Below are 25448 nucleotides of genomic sequence, written 5' to 3'. Positions count from 1 at the left end.
ATTAACCAGGATTCCAGAAGACAGGACTTGAACCCAGATCAGTCTTATTTTAGAATACATGCTCTTTAACTACTACTAAAGCAAATTTTATAACAGTACCTATATGAATCCCACCTCTCAGATATGTGCTTTTTAACACCATGATAGAGTATGATTATGATACATACATATGCACACACACACTTCCTGAAGCTTTTGTATGATTAGATTTAAACTTCCTTAAATATCTTTTAAGAGCAGTATTTTTACATTTTTATTTCTATACTTATCCTTGCTTATCTATTCCATTGCCCACACAATTTCAGGAAAGGTTGCTGGAGGCTTTAATTCTTTCTTCCATGAAATAGCCCACATGCCACATTCCCACTGTCATATAAAAATAAATATCTATTGGGATTTTGTTGTGTCTTAGAGAATTAAAATCTCCCAGAAACTTATAAAACCATGAAAATCACTCATGTGATGCTAAGTCTTAAGTGCTTCAGGAAAAAGGTCATGAGCTATTTTAAAGCTTAAGAAAGAGAATAATTATGTTAAACTAAATGGGGCTTATTAATTTTTCCTTCCATACATTTCTTCTCACCCTTGTGTATGGTTTTTTTTTTTCCTTTTATCTCTCTCTCTAAACCTCTCATTTTCTGCTTTTCCTACTTCCAAATTCTTTCCTCACAACAAAACCGATGCAAATATCTATTGCCACGGAAGGATTTTTTTTTATTATTTGCATCTTAAAAGTTCTTGAACCCAACTCAAATACTTACAGGATAGAGATCATACCCCTTTAAAGTTATGAAAAATAGTCCCCCAAATTGAAGATGAAAACAACACTGATGATAGCGCATGAACTTTAACATTACTAACTGATTAATTTTTTCAAAGCACTTTTGTTTTCTTGGGTAAATAAGACAGGTAAGACTTAAGTAGGTCTTCAAAGAGTTAGTATTTGATTTGATTTTTTGCTAAACTATTCTGTTAACTTCATCCTTAACTGTCTCTAGGTGCTGAAATGGCAAATAGAAAAACTGTCCCATATCAATCTAACAACTAATATACTCTGTAATCCCAACAAACCCTCATATTTTCATGGTAAGAATTTGTGATGTATATTCATAAATATTAATCTATTTATCACACTGAGTTCAAGTAATCTTTCAGTTAGCAAGGGAGGCCTTCTTAAAAATTAAATAACCCCTCATTGGTGAGTTTAGGGCTAACACAAATGTTGCAAGTTGAACATAAAAACTTATTTTTTTATGTTTTCTTTGCTGTTAATCCAAAGGGTCTCAGATAAACCCCAGCTTTTTATTTGAAATATGAATAAGAATATATTCATGTATTCCATAGTGGAAAAAGAACAGGGAATGGGAAAAGGAAAGGAAGAATGTGCTGGTACCATCACATTAGCACAAATGTTGTGAAAAGGAGTCATTGCTCTCCTCCCATTGTGATTTTGATGACTCCTTAAGGTGTTATAACGGAAAATATAATAGCATAATAGTGTGGAGCTTTAGAGGAAGTATTTGTAATGGGCATGAGGCCAGTGACCCTTAAAGGAAAGTCTCCTGCAATGATCAATAGAGAAATGGTACACCTGTCCAAGTGATTTTTCATACTAGATCTCGAAAAGTGCTGGCCTACTTTTCACTTATCTTGTCATTTATAGATATCTGCACAATTTAACATGTGTGTGTGTTGTCATCCATCTAGATGCTAACAATCTGGTGCGTCTGGGTGGCTCAGTTGGTTAAGCATCCGACTTTCAGCTCAGGTCATGATCTCATGGTTTGTGAATTCGAGCCCTGCATTGGGCTGTGTGCTAACAGCTCAGAGCCTGGAGCCTGTTTCAGATTCTGTTTCCCTCTCTCTGTCTCTCTGCCCCCCCCTGGCTCTCACTGTCTTTCTCTCTCAAAAATAAAAATAAACATTTAAAAAAAAATTTTAGATGCTAACAGTTTAACAAGCAAGGGTCTTAACACTGTATGCATAAAATACAAGCTCAACAGATGTTTATTTATTGAATAAAAGGGAGACTTTTCCCCACAGTAAGCAATCTCTGGGCAGCAGCAGATACATTTCAAAGAGTAAAGTAACAACTCCTTAGAGCTTCTGTTCAACATTTTGTCAGCTTGTTAGGCCTGCTGAAAAGTATTATAGGTTCTAGGCAGCAGCAGAGACTATATATAGTCTTCTCTTTTAGAACTGAATCTAAATATTCAGTACAATCTTTCAGGGAACCAAATGGAGGGGAAAATGGAGAAGGGCCCAACTCCCTCCCCACGCTTAAGTCTGCACTGTGGGAGTAGTGCTCGTTTCAAATTCTGCTCTTTATGTGCTATGTGTTCTACAAATTAACATTCATTATTTTATAAATGGAAAAGGTTGTTAATTAAAATGGAAATATAAAATAGGGCATCCACTGCCCCCTTCATTAATAAACAACAAAATTGAATGCACTTATTTTCAAAAATATCCTGTGCTTTTGGGCTAGTTGCACACATGAGCTCATTTTAATTTGTTTTAACAAGTAAAAACTAATTGCTTGTTAGTAATTAGTAACTAACACATAATTGGTTTGTGAAAGCAGTTTTAAACAGACTTAAAAAAATCTTTGTGTAACTCATTATAACTTTGTTATTAAAAGGAAAATCTCATTTTAATAGCTGTAAATTATTTTAAATAATCCTGATATCATGCCAAGCATATATTAAAAAGTGTATAATTTTACATCATAAATATTTTTATCATCCAACTCGTATGAGGAATTCTTAGAGCAATTTATTACAGAATTAGGACTAATGCAGAAATCAGTGCTTTATAATTTTTTTTTAATGTTTATTCACTTTTGTGAGACAAAGAGCATGAGCAGGGGAGAGGCAGAGAGAGAGGAGAACACAGAAATCGAAGCGGGCTCCAGGCTCTGAGCTGTCAGCACAGACCCCGACACAGGGCTCGAACCCACGAACTGTGAGATCATGACCTGAGCCGAAGTTGGACGCTCAACTGACTGAGCCACCCAGGTGCCCCAGAAATCAGTGCTTTAAATATTCCATAATGATGAATAGAACATCCACTAATTATCTTTCCACTAAGAAATAAAATGGTGAGAAAAATGGTGACCTTGTAATTTCAGTTCCACAGGAATACAGAAAATATATTCTTTTCTAGAAATATAAACCCTTAGTCAAAATGTTAAAAGGATAATGAAAAAGTTGCTCAGAACCATCTTGGTTTGTATTTCTCCCCCTAAAGGCAGATATGGAATACATTTTTATATGCTAAAAATCAATAATGAGTTTTAATTTTAATCAGCTTCATATCTGATTAAAGGAAAGAACACTGTAAAATTTTATTTAAAGGAAGGTTAAATAGGTCAGCTCAGATTAACATCAAAAGCAATCATTAACTGCTTTGTGCTAAATATTAAGCTTTTACATTATAATTTCAATCAATTAATGTAACCAATTTTATAATATAAAATTATAAAGAGGTCTATATTATTATAAATTATAAGAGGGCTTTTATTATTTTTATGTTTTTAAAAATTGACATGATAGTTAATGAATAAAAAATTTGATGAAAAGACAAAATTAATAGGAAAAAGTGGGTAAAAATTCCTCTCTCATAAATGGCAAAATTGAAGTGGTTGAAATAACTTTGGGGCACAGTTATCTAAGCTCTCAGTGCCTTAGTTTCTTCATTTGTAATGTGGAGATAATGACAATACTTTATCTGCTTTTTTTAGGGTTGTTATAAAATCTATATAATACATATAAATGCTTTAGTGTAAAGCTTAGTATATAAAATTCAACAAATTTTAGTTATAAATGGCCAGTGATTGTTCAGATATAAACATGCATCATGAAATTATTATTAACTATGTTTAAATATAATTAAGGTCTCTAGTGTTTTAAAATGTATCTATAGTTTTTAATACTTCTCCCCTTTCAGATGTGGAGCCTAACTCCCCTTCCCTTGAGCATAGGCTATACTTAGGGATGCATTTTTAGCAAATAGATTAAAGTAGAAGTGATGGTGTGCATCTTATGAGCCTGGCTTATAAAGGGCATTGGGGCTTCCTTCTTGCTGTCTTCTTGGATTGCTCATTCTGAGGAAGTTTGCTGCCATGTTGTAAGAACACTCAAGCAGCCCTGCAGAGAGACCATGTTGACCTCCTGCCGGCAGCCATTTAAATGAGCCTTCTTGGAAGCAGATTCTGCAACTCTGGTTAAGCTCTCAGGTGTCCAGGTTGGCATACTGACTGCAAACTCATGAGAAATGCCAAACAAGAACCATCCATTAAGCTGCTGCTGACACCCAAAAGATGTTGAGATAAGAAATAATTACTGTTTTAAACCACTAACTCTTGACGTAATTTGCCACAAAGCAATAGATAACTAATATACTGCTTCATGTTATTTGTTAAATCTGGTCTAGGAGAATTAACCCTCAAGCATTTAAGGTATGGAAAAGCTGGTCTAGGTCTCCAGGTGTAAAGTTGCCCTTCTAGGTGCCATCTCCAGAATAAGAACCTAATGGCAAGCTCATTTCCCTTAAAGAACATGGACGATTCTTTGATTCTATTCCTTTTACCTTGTCTTGACATTTCTCACACCAAATTGCATTCCTTCTCTGCTTGGGGTTATTGCAACATGAAAATGTGCATGTGGCAGACGTTTCATAGTTTTCCTTCTATGAGGTAAAACTGAATGGATAGCAATTTTTTTCTTGATTTTAATAGATATCACTGCAGAAAACTCAGAAAAGACTGAATAGTTTAAAGAATGAAAAAAAGCCACCAATCATATGTAATCACCCAGAGTTAACCACTGTTAATATTTACTTCTTTTCAGGATTTTTATATGTTCTTCTCTACATATTCACAGACATGTGTAAAATGAAGCCATTAATTATGGAATGTTGTGATATTCAGCTTCTCAAGATTATTTAGAATTTTCTGCGGTTCTTTTTATGAAGAGTATCAGTTTTTAATGACTATATATTAGATTCATCATATCATAATCTACATAATATATTGTAATCTGTTGTTGACCACTTAATTTATTATGTTTTGCTATGATATAAATGTGCTTCCAAAAAATCTGTGCTTCCAAAAAATCTTTGAGTATCAACATATCGTTTCTCTTTTTCATTTGATCTTTATAGACACTATTAACTTTTACTCTTTTTTGCCTGTAAATTCTGCAGAATGGAAACCCTCAAAATCCCTACTGTGATGGCATTGAAGGAGTCATGGAGGCTTATTATAGGAGTCTGAAATCTGTACAACTGTATGGGCCAACCAACTTCGCTCCTGTAATTAATCATGTAGCAAGGTAAGTGGACAGAGACAAGATGTTTATCCCAGTGTCCCAGACAGCAGTGAAATTATATTATTGTTATCATGACTCCACAAATGAAAAGTATTTTCTTCTAATTTACCTCTAAGAAAATGAGGAAAAAGATACAGTGGGAAGAGTCTCCACTGAGCCATTGTAATACTTTGCTGAGAACTTTACAGCAAAATCTCAAGTGAAGAAATATACACTTAGTTATTATCAGAACCTGTATTTGTTCAACCAAGAAAAATGTTCTATTCTTTGAAAAGGCAGCCATGAGAGCAATAACAAGATCGATTATGATCTCAATGGTGTAAATCATTCAATCTAATATCACATCCCATGGTAACATAGAAGTAATAAGAGACCAAATTCCATGAAGACAACTAAAGTCTTTCAGTGATAATATAGGGCACATTATTTTAACCACTCTGAAATTAATATAATAGCTAATTTTAAGAATTCCCAGAGCTTTACCTGTATATAGTACATAGTATTGAGTTCAGAATATAATTGCTTATGATTCCAACTACATATTCTAGAAAAAAAATTTAAATGTAAAAATGTACACACTTATCATTTTCTTCATCAGTGTATAAACAAATAAATTAGACACCACTTTTAAAATCCCTAAAAAGTTTGACCCAGTTGCAGATCCTATGAAACACTGCCTTACTTTTAGAAAATTTAAAAAGTGTAGCTTTTGTGTCCTTCCAAATATGTAGTAAGAACGTGAAAATATACTGCATTTGGATAATTTTATCAATGCACAAAGGTGATATGAAAACTCAGTTCTCTGTTTAAAGGTTCTGGTACTGAATCATCTCCATACTGGACATCATGAGTGACTTAAATGTGTTCTACTTTCCATTATCTGGGACATAGACAAGATACTAAAATACCCCTGTATTGGGGCTGACCTCAGTGGAACTCTGCTGTGGAAGTCCACCTCAGGTTGACAATGATACATTGATGACCATTTTCTGAGTGTTTTTGAAATATTAGCTCAGGTTTTTGAAATATTTCCACCCACAATCTGTTTTAAGTTATGAATTTTACATCTCAACTCTGGACACAAACAACTAAAAAAAAGGATTATTTATGGAATAATACTTATCATATATTTCCTTTTTATTTCTATGGTGTCCTATTATTTTATTTCTATGGTGTCCTAATATATAATTTATTGTCAAATTGGTTTCCATACAACACCCAGTGCTCATCCCAACAGGTGCCTTCCTCAATGCCCATCACCCACTTTCCTCTCTCCCCACCCCCCCAATCAAGCCTCACTTTGTTCTCAGCTTTTAAGAGTCTCTTATGGTTTGCCTCCTTTCCTCTCTGTAACTTTTTTCCCCCCCTTCCCCTCCCCCATGGTCTTCTGTTAAGTTTCTCGGGATCCACATATGAGTGAAAACATATGGTATCTGTCTTTCTCTGCCTGGCTTATTTCACTTAGCATAACACTCTCCAGTTCCATCCATGTTGCTACAAATGGCCATATTTCATTCTTTCTCATTGCCAAGTAGTATTCTATTGTATATATAAACCACATCTTCTTTATCCATTCGTCAGTTGGTGGACACTTAGACTCTTTCCATATTTGACTATTGTTGAAAGTGCTGCTATAAACATTTTGGTACAAGTGCCCCTATGCATCAGTACTCCTGTATCCCTTGGGTAAATTCCCAGCAGTGCTATTGCTGGGTCATAGGGTAGCGCTATTTTTAATTTTCTGAGGAACCTCCACACTGTTTTCCAGAGCGGCTGCACCACTTTGCATTCCCACCAACAGTGCAAGAGGATTCCCATTTCTCCACATCCTCTTCAGCATCTATAGTCTCCTGATTTGTTCATTTTAGCCACTGTGACCAGCTTGAGGTGGTATCTGAGTGTGGTTTTGATTTGTAATTTCCCTGATGAGGAGTGACGTTGAGCATCTTTTTATTTGGCCATCTGGATGTCTTCTTTAGAGAAGTGTCTATTCATGTTTTCTGCCCATTTCTTCACTGGGTTATTTGTTTTTCGGGTGTGGAGGTTGGTGAGTTCTTTATAAATTTTGGATACTAGCGCTTTATCCAATATGTCATTTGCAAATATCTTTCCCCAGTCCGTCAGTTGCCTTTTAGTTTTGTTAATTGTTTCCTTTGCAGTGCGGAAGCTTTTTATCTTCATAAGGTCCCAGTAGTTCATTTTTGCTTTTAATTCCCTTGCCTTTGGAGACGTGTCAAGTAAGAAATTGCTGCGGCTGAGGTCAGAGAGGTTTTTTCCTGCTGTCTCCTCTAGGGTTTTGATGGTTTCCTGTCTCACATTCAGGTCCTTTATCCATTTTGAGTGTATTTTTGTGAATGGTGTAAGAAAGTGGTCTAGTTTCATTCTTCTGCATGTTGCTGTCCAGTTCTCCCAGCACCATTTGTTAAAGAGACTGTCTTTTTTCCATTGGATATTCTTTCCTGCTTTGTCAAACATTAGTTGGCTATACACTGGTGGGTCTAATTCTGGAGTCTCTATTCTATTCCGTTGGTCTATGTATCTGTTTTTGTGTCAATACCATACTGTCTTGATGATTACAGCTTTGTAGTAGAGGCTAAAGTCTGGGATTGTGATGCCTCCAGCTGTGGTTTTCTTCAATATCACTTCGGCTATTTGGGGTCTTTTGTGGTTCCATACAAATTTAGGATTGCTTGTTCTAGCCTTGAGAAGAATGCTGGTGCAATTTTGATTGGGATTGCATTGAATGTGTAGATTGCTTTGGGTAGTATTGACATTTTAACAATATTTATTCTTTCAATCCATGAGCACGAAATGTCTTTCCATTTCTTTGTATCTTCTTCAGTTTCCTTCATAACCTTTCTATAGTTTTCAACATACAGATCTTTTACATCTTTGGTTAGGTTTATTCCTAGGTATTTTATGAGTCTTGGTGCAATTGTGAATGGGATCAGTTTCTTTATTTGTCTTTCTGTTGCTTCATTTATTGGTGTATGAGAATGCAGCTGATTTCTGTACATTAATTTTGTATACTGTGACTTTGCTGAATTCATGTATCAGTTCTAGTAGACTTTTGGTTGAGTCTATCGGGTTTTCCATGTAGAGTATCATGTCATCCGCAAAAAGTGAAAGCTTGACTTCATCTTTGCCAGTTTTGATGCCTTTGATTTCCTTTTGTTGTCTGATTGCTGATGCTGGAACTTCCAACACTATGTTAAACAACAGCAGTGAGAGTGGATATCCCTGTCGTGTTCCTGATCTCAGGGGGAAAGCTCTCAGTTTTTCCCCATTGGGGATGATATTAGCTGTGAGCTTTTCATATTAGCTGTGGGCTTTTCATAAATGGCTTTTATGATGTTTAAGTATGTTCCTTCTATCCCGACTTTCTCAAGGGTTTTTATTAAGAAAGGATGCTGAATTTTGTCAAATGCTTTTTCTGCATTGATTGACAGGATCCTATGGTTCTTAAATTTTCTTTTATTAATGTGATGTATCACATTGATTGATTTGCGAATATTGAACCAGACCTGCAGCCCAGGAATGAATCCCACTTGATCATGGTGAATAATTCTTTTTATATGCTGTTGAATTCGATTTTCTAGTATCTTGTTGAGAATTTTTGCATCCATATTCATCAGGGATATTGGCCTGTAGTTCTCTTTTTTTGCTGGGTCTCTGGTTTGGGAATCAAAGTAATGCTGGCTTCATAAAATGAGTCTGGAAATTTTCCTTCCCTTTCTATTTCTATTTTTTTTTTCATATATATATATATATATATATATATATATATACATACATACATACATACATACATACAGGTCTTGACCCACAAAATTGATTTCAAAATCCACTAATGGGTCATTACCTGTAATTTGAAAAACATATCCTAGCTAATTATATTAGCCTATGTGAGTAGTGTCATCTGTACTCTATTTCCTAGTTTTTTGATGTTTGTCAAATAAAGCAGTATCAAAAAATAATATTAGTACAAAATAAATTATAGTTGTCTCATTCTCTCTCACCCAGTACTATACAGATGACTGTCTTTTATAAAAAGATAGAAAAAGGATAGGATTTCTTTTGTGTGAATTCATGCTAGTTATGATAAATGTTCTCGAGGGTTTACTAGTTAATTTTATATTTTTTACCCTGGATATCTCTACTATTAAAGTTAAACTTTTAGATATACAATTTCTAGCTGCATTTCTATATACCATTTAAAACTGTAGGCTCTATACTGTCCTATTACCATTTTTCATGTATTGTCTAGCATTTTAAGAAATTCTCAAAGATAGGGATAGATGCCAGCTAACTATCAGATTCTCAGCAATAATCCATGATCTAATAATTCTTTCTTATTTTTTTAATGAGAGAAAATAAGAAACACATACGATACGGCTTTTGAGGAATCCTCTTTTCCTTCCAATACAATCTGAAGTCTCATGTATCTATGTCTTATTATGAAGCTACATAAGAAATGCTTTACTCCTTTATCTTTGAGAATAGGTTTACTTTAATTTTTAAACTTTTTATTAAGACAGACAATTTCTGTTTGACCCAAAATCACCATCCAAAAAATTTATCAGTTTAAAAGACAAGGTACCATTTTTTCTAAATCATGAGAAGTTCCATAGTTACAGTGTATGAGACTCCTGTTTTAAATAAAACTCAGTGAATATTTTGTTATTTTGAAATGCATTCTTCAGTTCTTCAACATGCCCATCATATAGGAGGTAAGTGTACTTAACAAATGTTTAATAACTGAATTCTGTATGTTAAGGTATTTGTCATTAAAAATACATTTTGTAAAATAAAAAGCAAATGGTTTTTTATTTGCTTGATTTTTTCTTCTTATAAAGTGTGTTTTCTATATTGATAAAAGCTTAATTTGTGATAGTTTTCTATTAACATTTTGAAGAATTCTTATTCTTATTCTTTTTAAGAATAATAATTTTAACCGTATGCTCATTTTTAGAACTTAAATCTATTTTATAAGACTATTGACTTTTTAGATAATATTGAAATAACAATATTGTGAGTTAACACCCAAAGCATCATGTTTGTGAAACTTGAAAGTTCTTGGTGATGTTCTGAGGTTATCCAACCGCTTGCTTCTAATTTCCTGTCTTACCAGTTTTCCTTTCATAGAGTTGTCTAGGGAATAACATTTCAGACAATGTAAAAATCCCACTCAACATCCATTGGTGCCCTGTGACAAGTTTAAGTTTGAACACTTTGGTTTGGTATTTAAGAACTTTTAATATCCAACTACCACCACTCATCCACTTTCATTTCCCTCCACATTCTCCCAAATGTGCCATACTTCAGCCATAGAGAATCATTACTTCTGAGCTATGAATTGTCATTTTATGAATACCTTTATCAAAACACTCACTAATTTGATTCCACTCAATTGCTACATGTAGATTTTTTTCTCCGCTGAAGACAGGAATTGTGACTTAATTATATATATATATATATATATATGTGTGTGTGTGTGTGTGTGTATATATACACACACATATATATATATAATTATATATAATATATATATATACACACACACATATATATATAAATACCATGTTATAAATTATATTTAAATTAAATTATATTTAATATTTATAATAATAATATAATTTATAATGTATATGTTATAAACCAACATAAAACCCAATTCTTTGCATTTACTGATAAACCCACACCTATTTGTTTAATTGAATTTTCTGTATACCATGCATTATAACTACATTTTAATAAGCGAGTTTATAATAGAAAACTGAAGGAACTGTTAATGATAATACTTAGTCTATTTTAATGCCCTATGGAAAATGTGATTGTGATAGATACCTACTGCATGAGGCAGGGTCCTCAGGAGAAACAGAACTAATAAGACATACAAATATAGATATATAGATAAATTTATTTTAAAGAATTGGCTCATGCAATAGTAGGCACTGACAAATCAGAAATTTGTAGGGAAAGCTGGCAGGTTGGAAACTTAGGTAGGATGATATTCTTGCAGTTTTGAGTCAGAATCCCTTTTCCTTTGGGAAAACCGTTTTTGTTAAGGCCTTCAACTGATTGAATGAAGCCCATCCACATTTTTGAGATAGTCTCATTTACTTAAAGTCATCCAATTGTAGATATTAACTATATCTTCAAAGTAGCTTCACGGGAACTAGATAACTGGCTATCAGAGCCTAACCAAGTTAACATGTAAGACAATCATGCCTACCAAAACTAATGCATGACCATTATGTTGTACACTGAAAACAAATTTAAAATCAAAGAAATCCTTTCCATGTATGAATTTATTAATACACCTAATATCTATAACACTATGTTTAATTCTCAATAACTAGCAATAGGAGGAAGAAACATGTTAAGGAAATCATGTGTCTATAGAGACATGGTTGTAATAGAGTGGAGTTTACTCATCCCCTGACTAATGTCAGTGCCCTCTTGGATATATGGCGATTACTATTTTTACATTCCTGTTTACATCTTCAAAATTTCTCTTCATCTAGAATTCTACCTCAATAACTTTAAGTTATTTGAAATATATTTTGTTGGTATTTTTTACCAGCTTATAACTTGAAAATAAACTAATATACCAATGAAAGTATCAATTATCTTTTCAGGCTATCATGAAAATTTTACTATTCCCTTGACTTGAATAATATGCATTATTTCCTAACTACTAGTCCTCTGTTTCTTGTGCCTAACCAGTTACTAGTTTTGAGGCTGTCATATTTCAGTTTCTATGAGGGATCTATCAATTTCTAACTACTGACTAGATTTTTGTATCTAGATATCTAGATGCAGGTAATCAACTAAAATTAATTATCAGTTTTGAACCCATAGTCTGTCTCAGACAATGTGCTCAATGCCATCATGTGGAATATTTGTTTTAATCTTCACAATAACTCTATGAGCTGTCAGTAGTGTTATTATTCCTATTTTATTGATGACAAAATGGATATGGAAGAGTGGCCATTTGAGCTGGAGCTAAAATCCCTAACAGAATAATCTTATCCCAGATAACTGTTATGATGCCTTGCATAAACTTAAGCCCTTTTAGCTGTGCTCCAAAGATAAAGGCACATAAAAGAAAGTGCAACAAAACTACATATGGTTGTGGACACAGTCTGTCACTTCATCACACTGCCAAAAATACAACTTTGTAACATAAAAATTACTGTTACTTTGTATTGAAATATTTACATATTAAGATTTAACTAGTAAGATTTAATTAGTATTAAAATTTAATTCATTGCATATATCAAAATTAAACTACCTAAATAAAACATTCTTGAGTCAGTTTCTTATCTTGTTGCCCTCTTTATTCCTATGAACCAATAGTAAGCTGAAAGAATATCCCAGAAATCTGAACCAACCACTTATGCACTTTTATAAACATGATCCCAGAAAGTTGCCTGACAAAAGACTCCAGGGGAATGCGTTTGAATTCCAAACCCCTGACAAAGTTAACCTCTCTCTCAGATTTATCACAGTAATATTAAAATATAAATTATGGATTGCCTATATATGAAAAAAGACATTTAGCAGGCTTTTAATAATAAAAGTTTTAATTATGCAATTTACAGAAGGATTCATCATCAGTTTCCTTTAAGCAGCAAACTTCTTTAATACCTTTAAAATATAATTTGAATCTGCAAGAGTATATATCAGGGTTACCTTCTGGAAGATAGATTGAGATGTGATCAGCCTCTACTTTCTACTTAGCACGTTTCTGTAGCATTTCAATTATTTTATCACAAATTATAATATTTTAAAGTGGACTAAATTAGAAGAAATGGCAGCACAAAATATGATTTTGTTTGAAACTTAGCTTTACTTGCAAAGTGCAGCAATATGTCCATGCATACAGCAAATGCCATAGAAATCATGGCAAGTTTTAAAAGATTAATTTATGGTGCTTTTGGTGATAAAGACTAAAATAGATTGAATAGTTCTTATGTAAAATGAAATTTATCTTCAAATTAGTGCATCTGGCAGTAGTGAGAGCCACACAATAAGCTCATATATCTTTCTACAGCAAAGTTAAGAAATATAAAACATTAATAAAAGCACATGTTTATTGTAAAGTAAAATGCAGAATCCCTATGAAGTTTTAAGATAAACAACAAAGAAATTCCAGGTTTACTATATCTGCTTCAGGTTGTATTCCTAACTCTTCTGGTGGTATGAATATATTCTCTCCTTCTCTTAGGTAGTTTCTGGTGAATCAAAAGAAAACCAAAATGAAAATATATTAAACTCAGCAATGAAAAGACATGGAGTGGCTGGATGGATAAAAAACAAGTCCCAACTATATGCTGTCTATAAGAAACTCAACTTAGATCTAAGGACATACATAGGCCAAAAATGAAGGGATGAAAAAAGATACTCCATGCACATGGTAACCGAAAGAAAGCAGGGAGGGTGGCTGTACCTCTATCAGAGAAGATAGACTTTAAGTCAAAAACTGGCACAAGAGCCAAAGAAGGTTATTACATAATAAAAGGGTTAGTTTATGTGATATGTTGATTGATATACACAGGTTTCCTCCAGTTTTCAAAAGTTCACATTACACCACTTCACTTTTACAAAAGACCTATATTAGGATCTGTTTCCACTAACCAAAAGAAATCCAGAGATTTTTGCTTTTATGAAATAGATTGCGGTGTTTGTTTTACTGCAAGCGGTCATAGAGGCAGCGTGCATCATGAGCATGACAGTGATGCCACCAGGCCCCTTCCCTGGGAACTACACTCAGCATCTCATCATCAAGGTGCCTTAGCTTTGAACCATGTCTGTGAGCATCTGTGCTTTATCTCCACTTATTCTGTGCATCTGTTAGCAAGATGTGTCCTAAGGTGTCAGAAAATCTAAGATAGACTATTGTTTAGGTCTGGGAACCAACACTCAAAAAGTTCCATATAAGCTAATGGTACTTGCTTTTTTTTTCTACTTTATACCATTTCTGCTTATAGAAGATTTCATAGCAAAGCTCTACTTTCTGATAGTGGGAGAAACGTTCATATTCATGAAGTATTATTCAGCCTTAAAAAAGGAGAGCCTACCATTTGCAACAACATGGATGAACCTGCATAATGTTATGCTAGGTGAAATAAGCAAGACTTAGGAAGAAAAATGCATGATCAGTGAAAATCACTGCATGATCTCATTTATATGTGGAATTTTAAAGTTTAATACATAGAAGCAGAAAGTAGAATGGTGGTTAGCAGGAGAGGGGAGGTAGGGAAAATAGAGATATTGGTCAAAGGATATGGAGTTGCATTATGTAGGATGAATAAGTCTAGAGATCTAATATGTTGCATGATGACTACAGTGAAATACTGTATTGAATACTGGAAATTTGCTAAAATAGTAAATATGGGAACTATGTGAGGAGATATGTTAATTAGCATAATTGTAATAATCATTTTACTCTCTATGTATATATCAAACCATCATGTTATATATCTTAAATAAAATATTTATCTTAAAATGAAATTTTTCTTAAAAAGTATCAATTCAACAGGAGGATATAATCATTATAAATACGTATGCACCCAGTATCAAAGCACCTAAGCAAAAAATTGACATGTATGAAGGGACAAATAGACTCTAATACAATAATATTAGAAGACTTCAGTACCCCACTTTTAATAATGAATACATCATCCAGATAGATGATCAATAAGGAAACTGCAAACTTGAGCACCTCTCTGGACCAAATGGACCTAACAGATATATACAGAATATTCTACTCAGTAGCTCCAGAATACATATTCTTTTCAAGCACGCATGGCACATTCTCTAGGATAGATTATAGGACACAAGGCAAGTCTTAATAAATTTAAGAAGATTGAAATAATTCCAAGTCTCCTTTGCAAACACAGTAGAAAAAAAAAAGAAATCAGAAAGATTCATTAATGAATAGAAATCAACATACTCTCGAATGTCCACTGAGTCAAAAAAAAAAAAAATACAAAAGGAATTGGGGAATATCTTGAGATAAATGAAAGAACAATATACCAAAACTTACAGAATATTGTAAAGGCATTATTAAGAGGAAAGTTTATAGCAATAAATATTGCATGTTAATAAAGAAAAATCTTAAAGGATCTAACTTTACACCAAAAGGAACTAAAAGAAGAAGAAAAAGTACAGGTTAGCAGAAGGAAAGAAATAATAATAATTAGAGCAGAAATAAATGAAATAGAGAATAGAAAAACAATAGAAAAAATTGACAAAACTAAGAGTTGGTTTTTTGAAAAGGTAAACAAAACTGACCAACCCTTAGACTAAGAAAGGAAAGAGACAAGACTCAAAAAATGAAAGAGAAAACATTACAACTGATTTCACAGGAATAAAAAATATCATAAGGGATTATTATAAACAATTGTACTTTAACAAATTGGACAACCTAGAAGAAATGGATAAATTCCTAGAAATATACGATGTACCAAGAATACATCAAGAGAAATAGAAAGGATGTACATACCAATAACAAATAAGGAGGATGAATCAGTTATCAAAAATCTCCCAACAAAGAAAAGGCTCAGGGCCAAGTGGCTACAAGGCATATCTTACCAATGACTTAAAGAAGAATTAATACCAATTCTTCTTAAACTGTTACAAAAAAAAAAAAAAAATAGAAGAGCAAATACTTCCAAGTTCATTTTATGAAGCCAGCATTACCCTGATAATAAAGTCAGACAAAGGCACCACAAGAAAACTACAAACCAACATCCTTGATAAACATGGATGTCAAAATCTTCAACAGATTATTAGCAAACTGAATACAAGAGCACATTCAACGAATTATAACCATGACCAAGTAGGATGCATTTCTAGCATGCAAAGATGGTTTGACATATGCAAATCAATAAATATGATACAACACATTAACAGAATGAGGGACCAAAATCTCATGACCATTTCAAAAGATAGAGAAAAAACATTGATAGAATTCAACAGTCTTTCCTGATAAGAACTATCAACAAATTAGGTACAGAAGGAATTTACCTCAACACAATAAAGGTCACAGCTAACATCATACTTAATGATTAAAAAAAAAAAAAAAACTAAAAACTAAAAGCTTTCCTCTAAAATATAGAACAAAGCAAGGATGCCCATTCTTCCACGTCTATTCAACATATCTCTGGAAGTCTTAGCCAGAGCAATTGGACAAGAAAAATAAGTAAAAGTCAGCCAAATAATAAAGGAAGAATAAAATTACCTCTGTTTACAGATGACGTGATCTTACATGTAGAAAACCCTAAAGACTGAAGGAAGTAAAACAAAGCAAAATAAAACAAAGCAAAACAAAAAGAAAACCCATTTACTGATGAACTCAGTAAAGTTGCAGGATACATAATCAACCTGTAAAAAAGTTGCATTTCTAAACAAATAACACGCTATCTGAAAAGGAAATTAAGAAAATAATCCCATTTATAAAAGCACCAAAAAAGTAAAATAAAATACTTAGGCATAAACTTAAGGAAGTGAAAGGCTTTTATAGTGAAAACTATGAAATATCAATGAAAAATTGATGCAATGAATGCAATGAAAAAATTAAAGCAGACACAGATGGAAAGACATGCCACATTTATGGATTAGAAAAATTAATATTGTGTAAATGTCCATACTACCCAAAGTGTTCTACAGATTCTGTGCAATCCCTACCCAAATCTTAATGATATTTCTTGAAGAAATAAAGAAAAAAAAATCCTAAAATATATGTGAAACCACAAAGGACCTTGAATAACTGAAGCAATCTTGAGAAAGAACAAAGCTGGAGGCAAGCATCACACTGTCTGATTTTAAAACATATTCCAAAGGTGCAATAACTAAAAGAGCAAGGTACTGATATAAAAAAAGCGTCTATACCAATAGAATAGAATAGAGATGCCCAGACAAAAACCTGCAGGTTTTTGCCAAAAGTGCCAAGAATACAAAATGAGGAAAGAATTATCTCTTCAATAATTGGTGTTGGGAAAACTGGATATACACATGAAAAAGAATGAAATTGGATCCTTTTCCTACCACTCACACAAATTAACTGAAAATTGATTGAACGTAAGACATGAAACTATAAAACTCTTAGAATAAAAGAGAAAACCTTGACATTGGTCTTGGCAATGATTTCTTTGTCTTGGCAATGATTTCTTGGGTATGACACCAAAAGCACAAGCAGCAAAAGCAGAAATAGACAAGTGGGACTACATCAAAGTAAAAAGTCTCTACACAGCAAAAGAAACCATCAACATAATGAAAAGACAACCTACAGAGTGTGAGAAAATATTTGCAACTTATATATTTGATAAGGGGTTCATTTCCAAAATATATAGGGAACTCATACAACTCAATAGCAAAAATACAACTAATCTGATTTTAGAAATGGGTAAAGGACTGGCACTGACATTTCTTCAAAGAAGGCATACAAATGGCCAATAGGTATATACAAAATGCTCAACATTTCTAATCATCAGGCAAATGCAAATCAGAACCACAGTGAACTATCATTACTTTACACTTGTAAATGGCTTGTACACTTGTACATGGCTATTATCAAAAAGTCAAAAAGATAGTAAGTGTTGGCGAGGATGTGAGGAAATTGGAACCCTTGTGCATGGTTGGTGGGAATTTTAAATTAGTGCAGCTGCTATGAAAAGCCAACATAGAGATTTCTCAAAAAATATAGAGCTACCAGAAATCCCACTTCTGAGTATACATCCAAAAAAACTGAAATCAGGATCTCAAAGAAGTGTCTGTAGCATTATTCACAACTGCCAAGATATGCCAATGGGCAACAATGCGATATTGTGCACTTAAATTTTTGTTAAAAGGGTAGATTTTGCATTAATATTTTTTTTTACCATGTGCACACACACAAAGGGGACACAGGAAAATTTAAGAAGTGGTATATTTATTGCTGTGATTGTTTTGATGGTAACATGAATTTATGAATATGTCCAAACTCATCAAGTTATATATCTTAATTCTGTGCAGTTTTTTTGTATACCAATTATACCTCAATAAAGCTGGGGGAAAAACTGTACTAACAACTGAGACTTTATGGGTGATCAGAAGTGTTGAAAGAGAAATAAAAAGTAAATACCAAAAAAAAAAAAATTCAGACAGTTAAGCCACTTGAAATGATATTTATAGAAATGCATAATATTTTACTTTCTGTATTGTTTCTGAATCTGGTAAAAATTTGCCATTTTAAGAGCATCATTTGGTAAGAAGAGCAGAAAAGCTACATTCTTGTACTCAGAAGCTATTTATAGTCTTCCATTAATCTCATGAAATATAAAACCCTGTTTCTGAAACATAGTAAGAAATGCTTTTTAAAAATAATGGGTATTGGGGCACCTGCATGGCTCACTAGGTTAAGCGTCTGACTTTGCTCAGGTCATCATCTCACAGTCCATGGATTAGCCCCACGTGGGGCTCTGTGCTGACAGCTCAGAACCTGGAGCCTGCTTCAGATTCTGTGTCTCCCTCTCTAATTTGCCCCTCCCCTGCTCATACTCTCTCTCTCTCTCTCTCTCAAAAATAAACATTAAAATTTTTAAAAAATAATGGGTATTTAAAAATTAAAAATGAATACCTGACAGAGATTACCTGACTTCTTTTAGTAAGAAAAAAAGCTAAGCATTAAATAGAATAGTCTCAAATCTGGTTTGGACTGTTTTTCATTGATTGTGTAACCATCAAACTTATAAATTCCTTAATGGAGATCATTTGTTCAATATTATGGGAATAGTTTTGACTATACATTGTGGAACCAGTTCAATGCTATTTTTATAGGGTGTGAACATTACACTTACTGTATTCTCTTGATCAGCCTATGAAATTACCATTTTGTTAGCTGCATGAGCAATTATGAGTTTCTCTAGTCTATGGAAAAGTTGTAAACATTTTTCTTGTCCATATTGTTGTTAATTCTGCTCTCCAAGAAATAAGTTTTGCCCTGACATATGTGATTCGTCTGTCCCTGATCTGCTCAAATTTGATTCCTTTGGGTACTTCAGGTTATGAAGGAATTTTATTGGTAATAAGTAGATGTTTTCTTGAACCCAGTTTCTCTGTGATACTATCTTTCTGTGATTCTATGATACATAAATATTCAATGAGTTTTACAGAAGTCGACCAAAGTCTTCTCATTTACTGTTTATCTCCTAAGAGTACCATAATGCTTGCTTGTTACTAGATATGACCTGCATACTAATTATATTCTAAAAATCATGAAAGTTATTCTTATTGAGGGGCACCTGGGTGGCTTAGTCGGTTGAGCGTCCAACTCTTGATTTCCACTCAGGTCAGGATTTCACAGTTGGTGAGTTCGGGCCCCGTGTCAGGCTCTGCACTGGCAGTATGGAGCCTGCTTGGGATACACTCACTCTCTCTCTCTCTCTCTCTCTCTCTCTCTCTCTCTCTCTCTCCGAGTAAATTAACTTAAAAAAAAATAAAAGCATTGTCTTAAAAAAAAAAAAAAAGGTATTCTTGTTGAGAATATAATCTAGATACCCAGAAGGTAGAACACAATGGAAAAAAGAGGTATAATAAAACATAACATGCATAAAATTCACCTCTAAATTAGTATTACTTGGTGAGAACTCTGATAAACTTCAAGAACTAGAATATACTCATTTTTTAAAAAAAATCATTAATGTTTATTTATTTATTTTGAGAGAGAGACAGAACGTGAGCGGAGGAGGGATAGAGAAAGACACAGAATCCAAAGCAGGCTCCAGCCCTGAGGTGCCAGCACACAGCCCAACACGGGGCTTGAACCCACAAACTGTGAGATCATGACCTAAGCAGAAGTCAGACATTTAACTGAGTGAGCCACCCACGCGCCCCTAGAATATATTCTTATTACATACCTAATTTTTGTCTTTGTTTGGTATTCTTTTCCCCATCTTACATCAATTTAACACATATTAAGAACTTGAATTATGGGGCCACCTGGGTGGGTCAGTCCATTAAGCATCTGACTTCCACTTAGGTCATGATCTTGTGGTTCACGAGTTCAAGCTCCATGTTGGGCTCTGTGCTGACAGCTCAGAGCCTGGAGCCTGCTTCAGATTCTGTGTCTCCCTCCCTCTCTGCCCTTCTCCCTTTCATGCTCTCTCTCTCTCTGAAAAATAAATAAACATTAAAAAAATTAAAAAGAAAAACTTGAACTATGGATGTGTCAAAAAGCATTTCTTCTGTTGCATTTCTTAGGTGAAATTCACATAACATAAAAGTAACTTTTGAAGTTTACAGTTAGATGATATTCAGCACATTCACTATGTTGTATAATCATTACCTGTGTCTAGTCCGAAACAAAAAGCATTTATGATTATTGTCTTTATAATAATCATACCATTTATAAAACTGTATTATATATTGGGTAGCATGCATGCGGTTTCTGTATTAACAATACAGAGGTGTGTAATCTTGATTTTAAAGGTAAAGAAATAAAGTTTAGATAGATCAAGTAATTTACTGAAGATCATATACATAATATGTTGCTTAGCCAGGGTATCTGTTTCTGAAAGCTATATCCATTCCTTTGTGCTAAACATACCCTCATCCATCTCACCTTTTATTAGTGAGTGAATTTCCAAGGCAGGCAGGCTTTTCTGTGTGCTGGCATGAAGTAATGTTGCTGTGTCCTAGCATGCTATTTCAGAAAAATGTATTGAGAGCTTGCATGATACAGATTCCTAATGTAAGTTTAAATATTTTCTTGAGATTAAAGGTTTGTTGACTATTGCGATTATATTTAGCAACCATCACATACAAAGGAGGTGTTTTATTTTCTGAGGTATTCTTTATCTTTTTATTGCTTTAGGTATGCTTCTTCCGTAAAAGATGGTTCCCAGTATTTTGTGCTCCTGATTGTGACAGATGGTGTTATCTCGGATATGGCTCAAACCAAGGAGTCCATAGTCAATGTGAGTAGGTATCATTCAGTCTCGAGCTGGCTAAGTGACAGCATGGTGCTTTCAACCTAAGTTGAAAGAGTTAATGTTAGTTGACTTATTAGTGAAACAAAATGCTCATGCTTTTGCAACTGATTGCATTCTTATCCTTATCCAGAAAACTCACATGTATATGTACCATTAGTTCATAAAGACTAACCTAAGCAGTATGGATAACTGTGTTATAACAAAATTATTTTCCTCCCAGAATAAAAAAAAAATAAGATGATACCATCACCTTCATGTGCATGAGTGTGCTTACCTCTACTAGTTGGATGTACTTGTACACAATCTTACAATTTGTACAAAGTATTTCTTAATATTTACATTTCAATTATAGGAGCACTGTACTGACATTCTTATTTCTATATAACTGGAAGGGACTGGACTTTATTCAAAAACCATCCTTGTATAATTCCTAATTATTTATTTTTATGATTATTTGTCTTTTTATTAGATTATAATCTATAAAATCTATATTTATAGACTATTTTTTTTGAGAGATGGCATGAATTGGGGAGGGACAGAGAGAGAGAGAGAGAGAGAGAGAGAGAGAGAATCCAAGGCAGGCTCCACACAGAGCAAAGCCCAATGTAGGGTTGAACACATGAACCGTGAAATCATGACCTGAGCTGAAGCTGGACGCTCAACTGACTGAGCCACCCACATGCTCCTAGACTATATTGTATAGAATTATATCTTACTCACCTTTCCATGTCCAAGTTTAGACATATTTGGCACAAAGTTGACATTTAGTGAAAATGGGTTTCATGAGTGCTTTGCATATCATAGCTCATAATTATTAATAACATAGGGAATATATAATTAGCTGTTTGGTGGAGGATCATATGGGGGGAAAATTATAGACATTTACTGAAAAAGACATACATAAAAAGCAGTTGAAGTAAGGCTTACACATTTATTTGTTATTTTTTAACTAGAATTACTTGGGTTGAATTCACCTTGATTTCCTTTATGTTCTGGTCAGTGGCATTCGTGTGCCCTTGAAAATAGGAATTTAATAATTTGGGATTAAACTAATAAGACATGATGTATTGAGGACCAATTATTCATAATTTGATGATCTTCATGCTGAAGATGTGGTTGGTACAGTGTTCCTTTTCTCTATTGCTGGATCTCACATTCTGACCATTAAATTCTTTAAAATGATTACATTGTTTAAGTGATACATATGATGGGAAAATATGCAAATATTTTTGAATCAAATATTCAGTATCACTCACAATCCCATGGATACTTAATACATAAATTAATCATTCTAATACTAACTTTCTGTAATTATCATCTGTATTCACTCATTTACAATGAAAATTGCTTTCCCTAACTTTGGGTATAAGTGGGATAGAGTAGGGTACTACTCTTTCACAAATATAGTACCATTTTTCCCTTACAGCAACTCAAAGATTTTTTATGGGAGAGAAAACATGAATAAAATGCCCAGAGATACCCTCAGTCAACTTAGGAAGATGTTGGCTGAGAATAGCAAGTGAAAGCAGATGTGCAATACTTTTTATTTTTCATATTGTCCAAGGCTGGTCATTCCCAGAGAATGTCCCACTGAATAAGTGTATGTACAGTTAGTTCAAAAAGAATGAGTAGAATCAAGCATATTATTGTGATGTATTCAAACCTATTTTAGTGAACATCTGAAAAAAATATCAAAACAGGATATTATTTTCTTCTTAAATTATAATTCTTTTCTTAAGAAGTCAACTTCTTAATTGTAAACCAATTGTGTATTCTCTTTGAAGGCTTCAAAACTTCCAATGTCAATAATTATAGTGGGTGTTGGACCAGCAGAATTTGATGGTGAGTAATAAAATTTTAATAGTATTCCTTGGGAATTTATTTACTGATTCATCATGCTGTAAGGTTTCTGTTACTCTTTTTTTGTATATAAGAATGTGAATATGAATGTGGATCTGTATATAATATCCATGTACATAGAGACGTAAATGTAGATATCTCACGATGAAGTCTATTCAGTTGAGCAAAAGAAGAGATTGTCTTCTGACTAAGCCTTATCTCTCCAGTATCTATTAATTCAACATGTAGGTTTCTACTCCATTAGATATGGTTTGTACCCCAAAATAATATTTTTTATGAGTGACAGAGTGATAAATGGAGTTGTTGTTCCCAAGGCAAAACACACTCTGGGTTCACTAAAAACCTTTAAGGATGAGCACTAAATTAATAAACCATTAGATTGTGAAGAGAGATGTTAACACAAGCATAATATGCTACTTTAATGGATTTTCAGACACTAGCTAGTTGATAGACATTAGCTTTATAAATATATAAGTTCTGTCATGTGAAAGAGCAAAGTAAAATGAAAATGGAACTGAACATCTGAGATTTAATGACACTTTATAAAATTATGCTAAATTGAGTTACTGGGTAGTTCTCTGTTTGGGCTCAGACCTTGTTCAAATGCCAATTAAGTGACTGGTGTTTTTGTAACTAGTGATCTGGGTAAACTTCTTTAAGGATAATTTGTTCCCAGTCATCTGGTGAATTCCTTTCAAAGACAACTATGCTAGATGGCAACTGCATGATCACATGGCATTCACCTGGTTCAGGTGTTTTTACTTTAACAATGACTTTATTTAGCTTGGGGCTTTGGAAATGAGAATAATTTTAGAATATTTAGAACAAGCTTTAGTACATTACAGGTTAATTTAAGCACATAGGTGGTAGATTATACTATCATCATTGCTGGGATGATTCTCCTTTAACCACCAGAGCCGCCTCCATAAGGATAGTATAGATCTATCCATCTCAGGTAAAGCACCACAGGCAAAGTTGTTATATTGCTGACCCTGGAAATCCTTTCTTTCGATTCCACGGTTGGTTGGTCATGCTTTGCTTCATTATAATCTTCCAGTGTCTAAAGCAAAAGTCATTTAGCTCTGACTGCTGCTGCTTCTGCTAATATTTTCTCTGTCTTTGAATATTCACATCTGTTTGCATTGTATGTCAGGCATGAATTTGAGACAACCTCTCTGCAGTCAGGAAAGCTAAGGGACATCTTTCTTGTTAATGCTTTGTGTACTTGATCATCTGCATTAATCAGTGATTGACTGTGATTCACAAACTTCACTAAATGCTAGGGTAAAATAACTCATGCCTTCTTCGGTTACTAATTTGCATTTGCCTTAAGGATGCACCTCTCACTAGGTGCATCCCAGGTCTCCCCAACTCCTGTGGAAGTCTGAGGTTAGGTGTATGACCTAACCTCATTCACTTGTTCCTCAAGATCCTGCACACATCATGTGTGAATACAGAGCCACTGACCCTTCCTGGCGTGTATTTCTGGTCATATATTTCTATTCAGAGCAGCAGGCACAGTTATTTGGGTACTCCCTCATCCAACTGCCACAGCTATTTATTTTCTTCATTTCTTTTGTTCTCAATGAATTATTTATTAAGGTTTGAGGCATGATAATTCATCATTTCCCTCTCTGACTTCCCAAACTGAATAAAAATATGTAGGAATCCCTCAGACGAAGACCACAATATAAGCGTTATTACTAATAATGCAGAAATGAAGAATTTGGGTTAACCTCTGCACAAAATCAGACTTGTCACTATTTTCCTCCCAAGATTAAATGACCTCAGCCTTATCTCCAGGCCTCCTCTGTGCAAGGGTAGAGCCTGGTCTATTAAGCACACACAGGGGAAAAATACATCCAAAGCGAGGATAGCCTGTTCCTAATCAGAGAGATTTCAAAGTCAGTCCCTTCTCCTTTTAGTAATCCCATAAATCAATTAGTCCTCTTTCCATGTAGAAAAAAAGAGTGAAGACTATAGGCAAAGAGGGAAATTGCCTTCCCAGTAGAATTGCTTCCTGGGTATTAGAGTGATACTTTCCTCTGGCAAACATGGGGATAGGGAATTAGGTCCTGTGACAACTGACTTGTGCTTTCACCATGACAGAAGTTTTAATAGGATGGGAAAACTTCCAGGCCAGTACTAGAAAAGTAGACTATTCCTCTAGGAGACACAAGTGCTTTTCTAAAGTATTTTTCTTTCTCTACTCTCAAAATACCTCTCTTCTCTCCATGGCTAACAAGAAAAGGACAGAATACTCATGTTTCACATAGAA

General features: G+C 33.8%; 1 protein-coding gene across 1 annotated transcript in view; it reads left to right on the top strand.

Moving 5' to 3' along the window:
* Positions 1-25448, top strand: part of CPNE8 (copine 8) — a 227106-nt gene that overhangs the window by 183150 nt on the left and 18508 nt on the right. Inside the window, exons 16-18 of the mRNA XM_049625275.1 lie at positions 5206-5333; positions 21193-21295; positions 23095-23152. Coding sequence (XP_049481232.1) covers positions 5206-5333; positions 21193-21295; positions 23095-23152 — 289 coding nt within the window. The remainder of the gene's footprint in view (positions 1-5205; positions 5334-21192; positions 21296-23094; positions 23153-25448) is intronic.

This window comes from Panthera uncia, chromosome B4 (genome assembly GCF_023721935.1).
Source record: "Panthera uncia isolate 11264 chromosome B4, Puncia_PCG_1.0, whole genome shotgun sequence".
Taxonomy (NCBI): Eukaryota; Metazoa; Chordata; class Mammalia; order Carnivora; family Felidae; genus Panthera; species Panthera uncia.
This window is presented reverse-complemented; position numbering and strand designations above follow the sequence as displayed.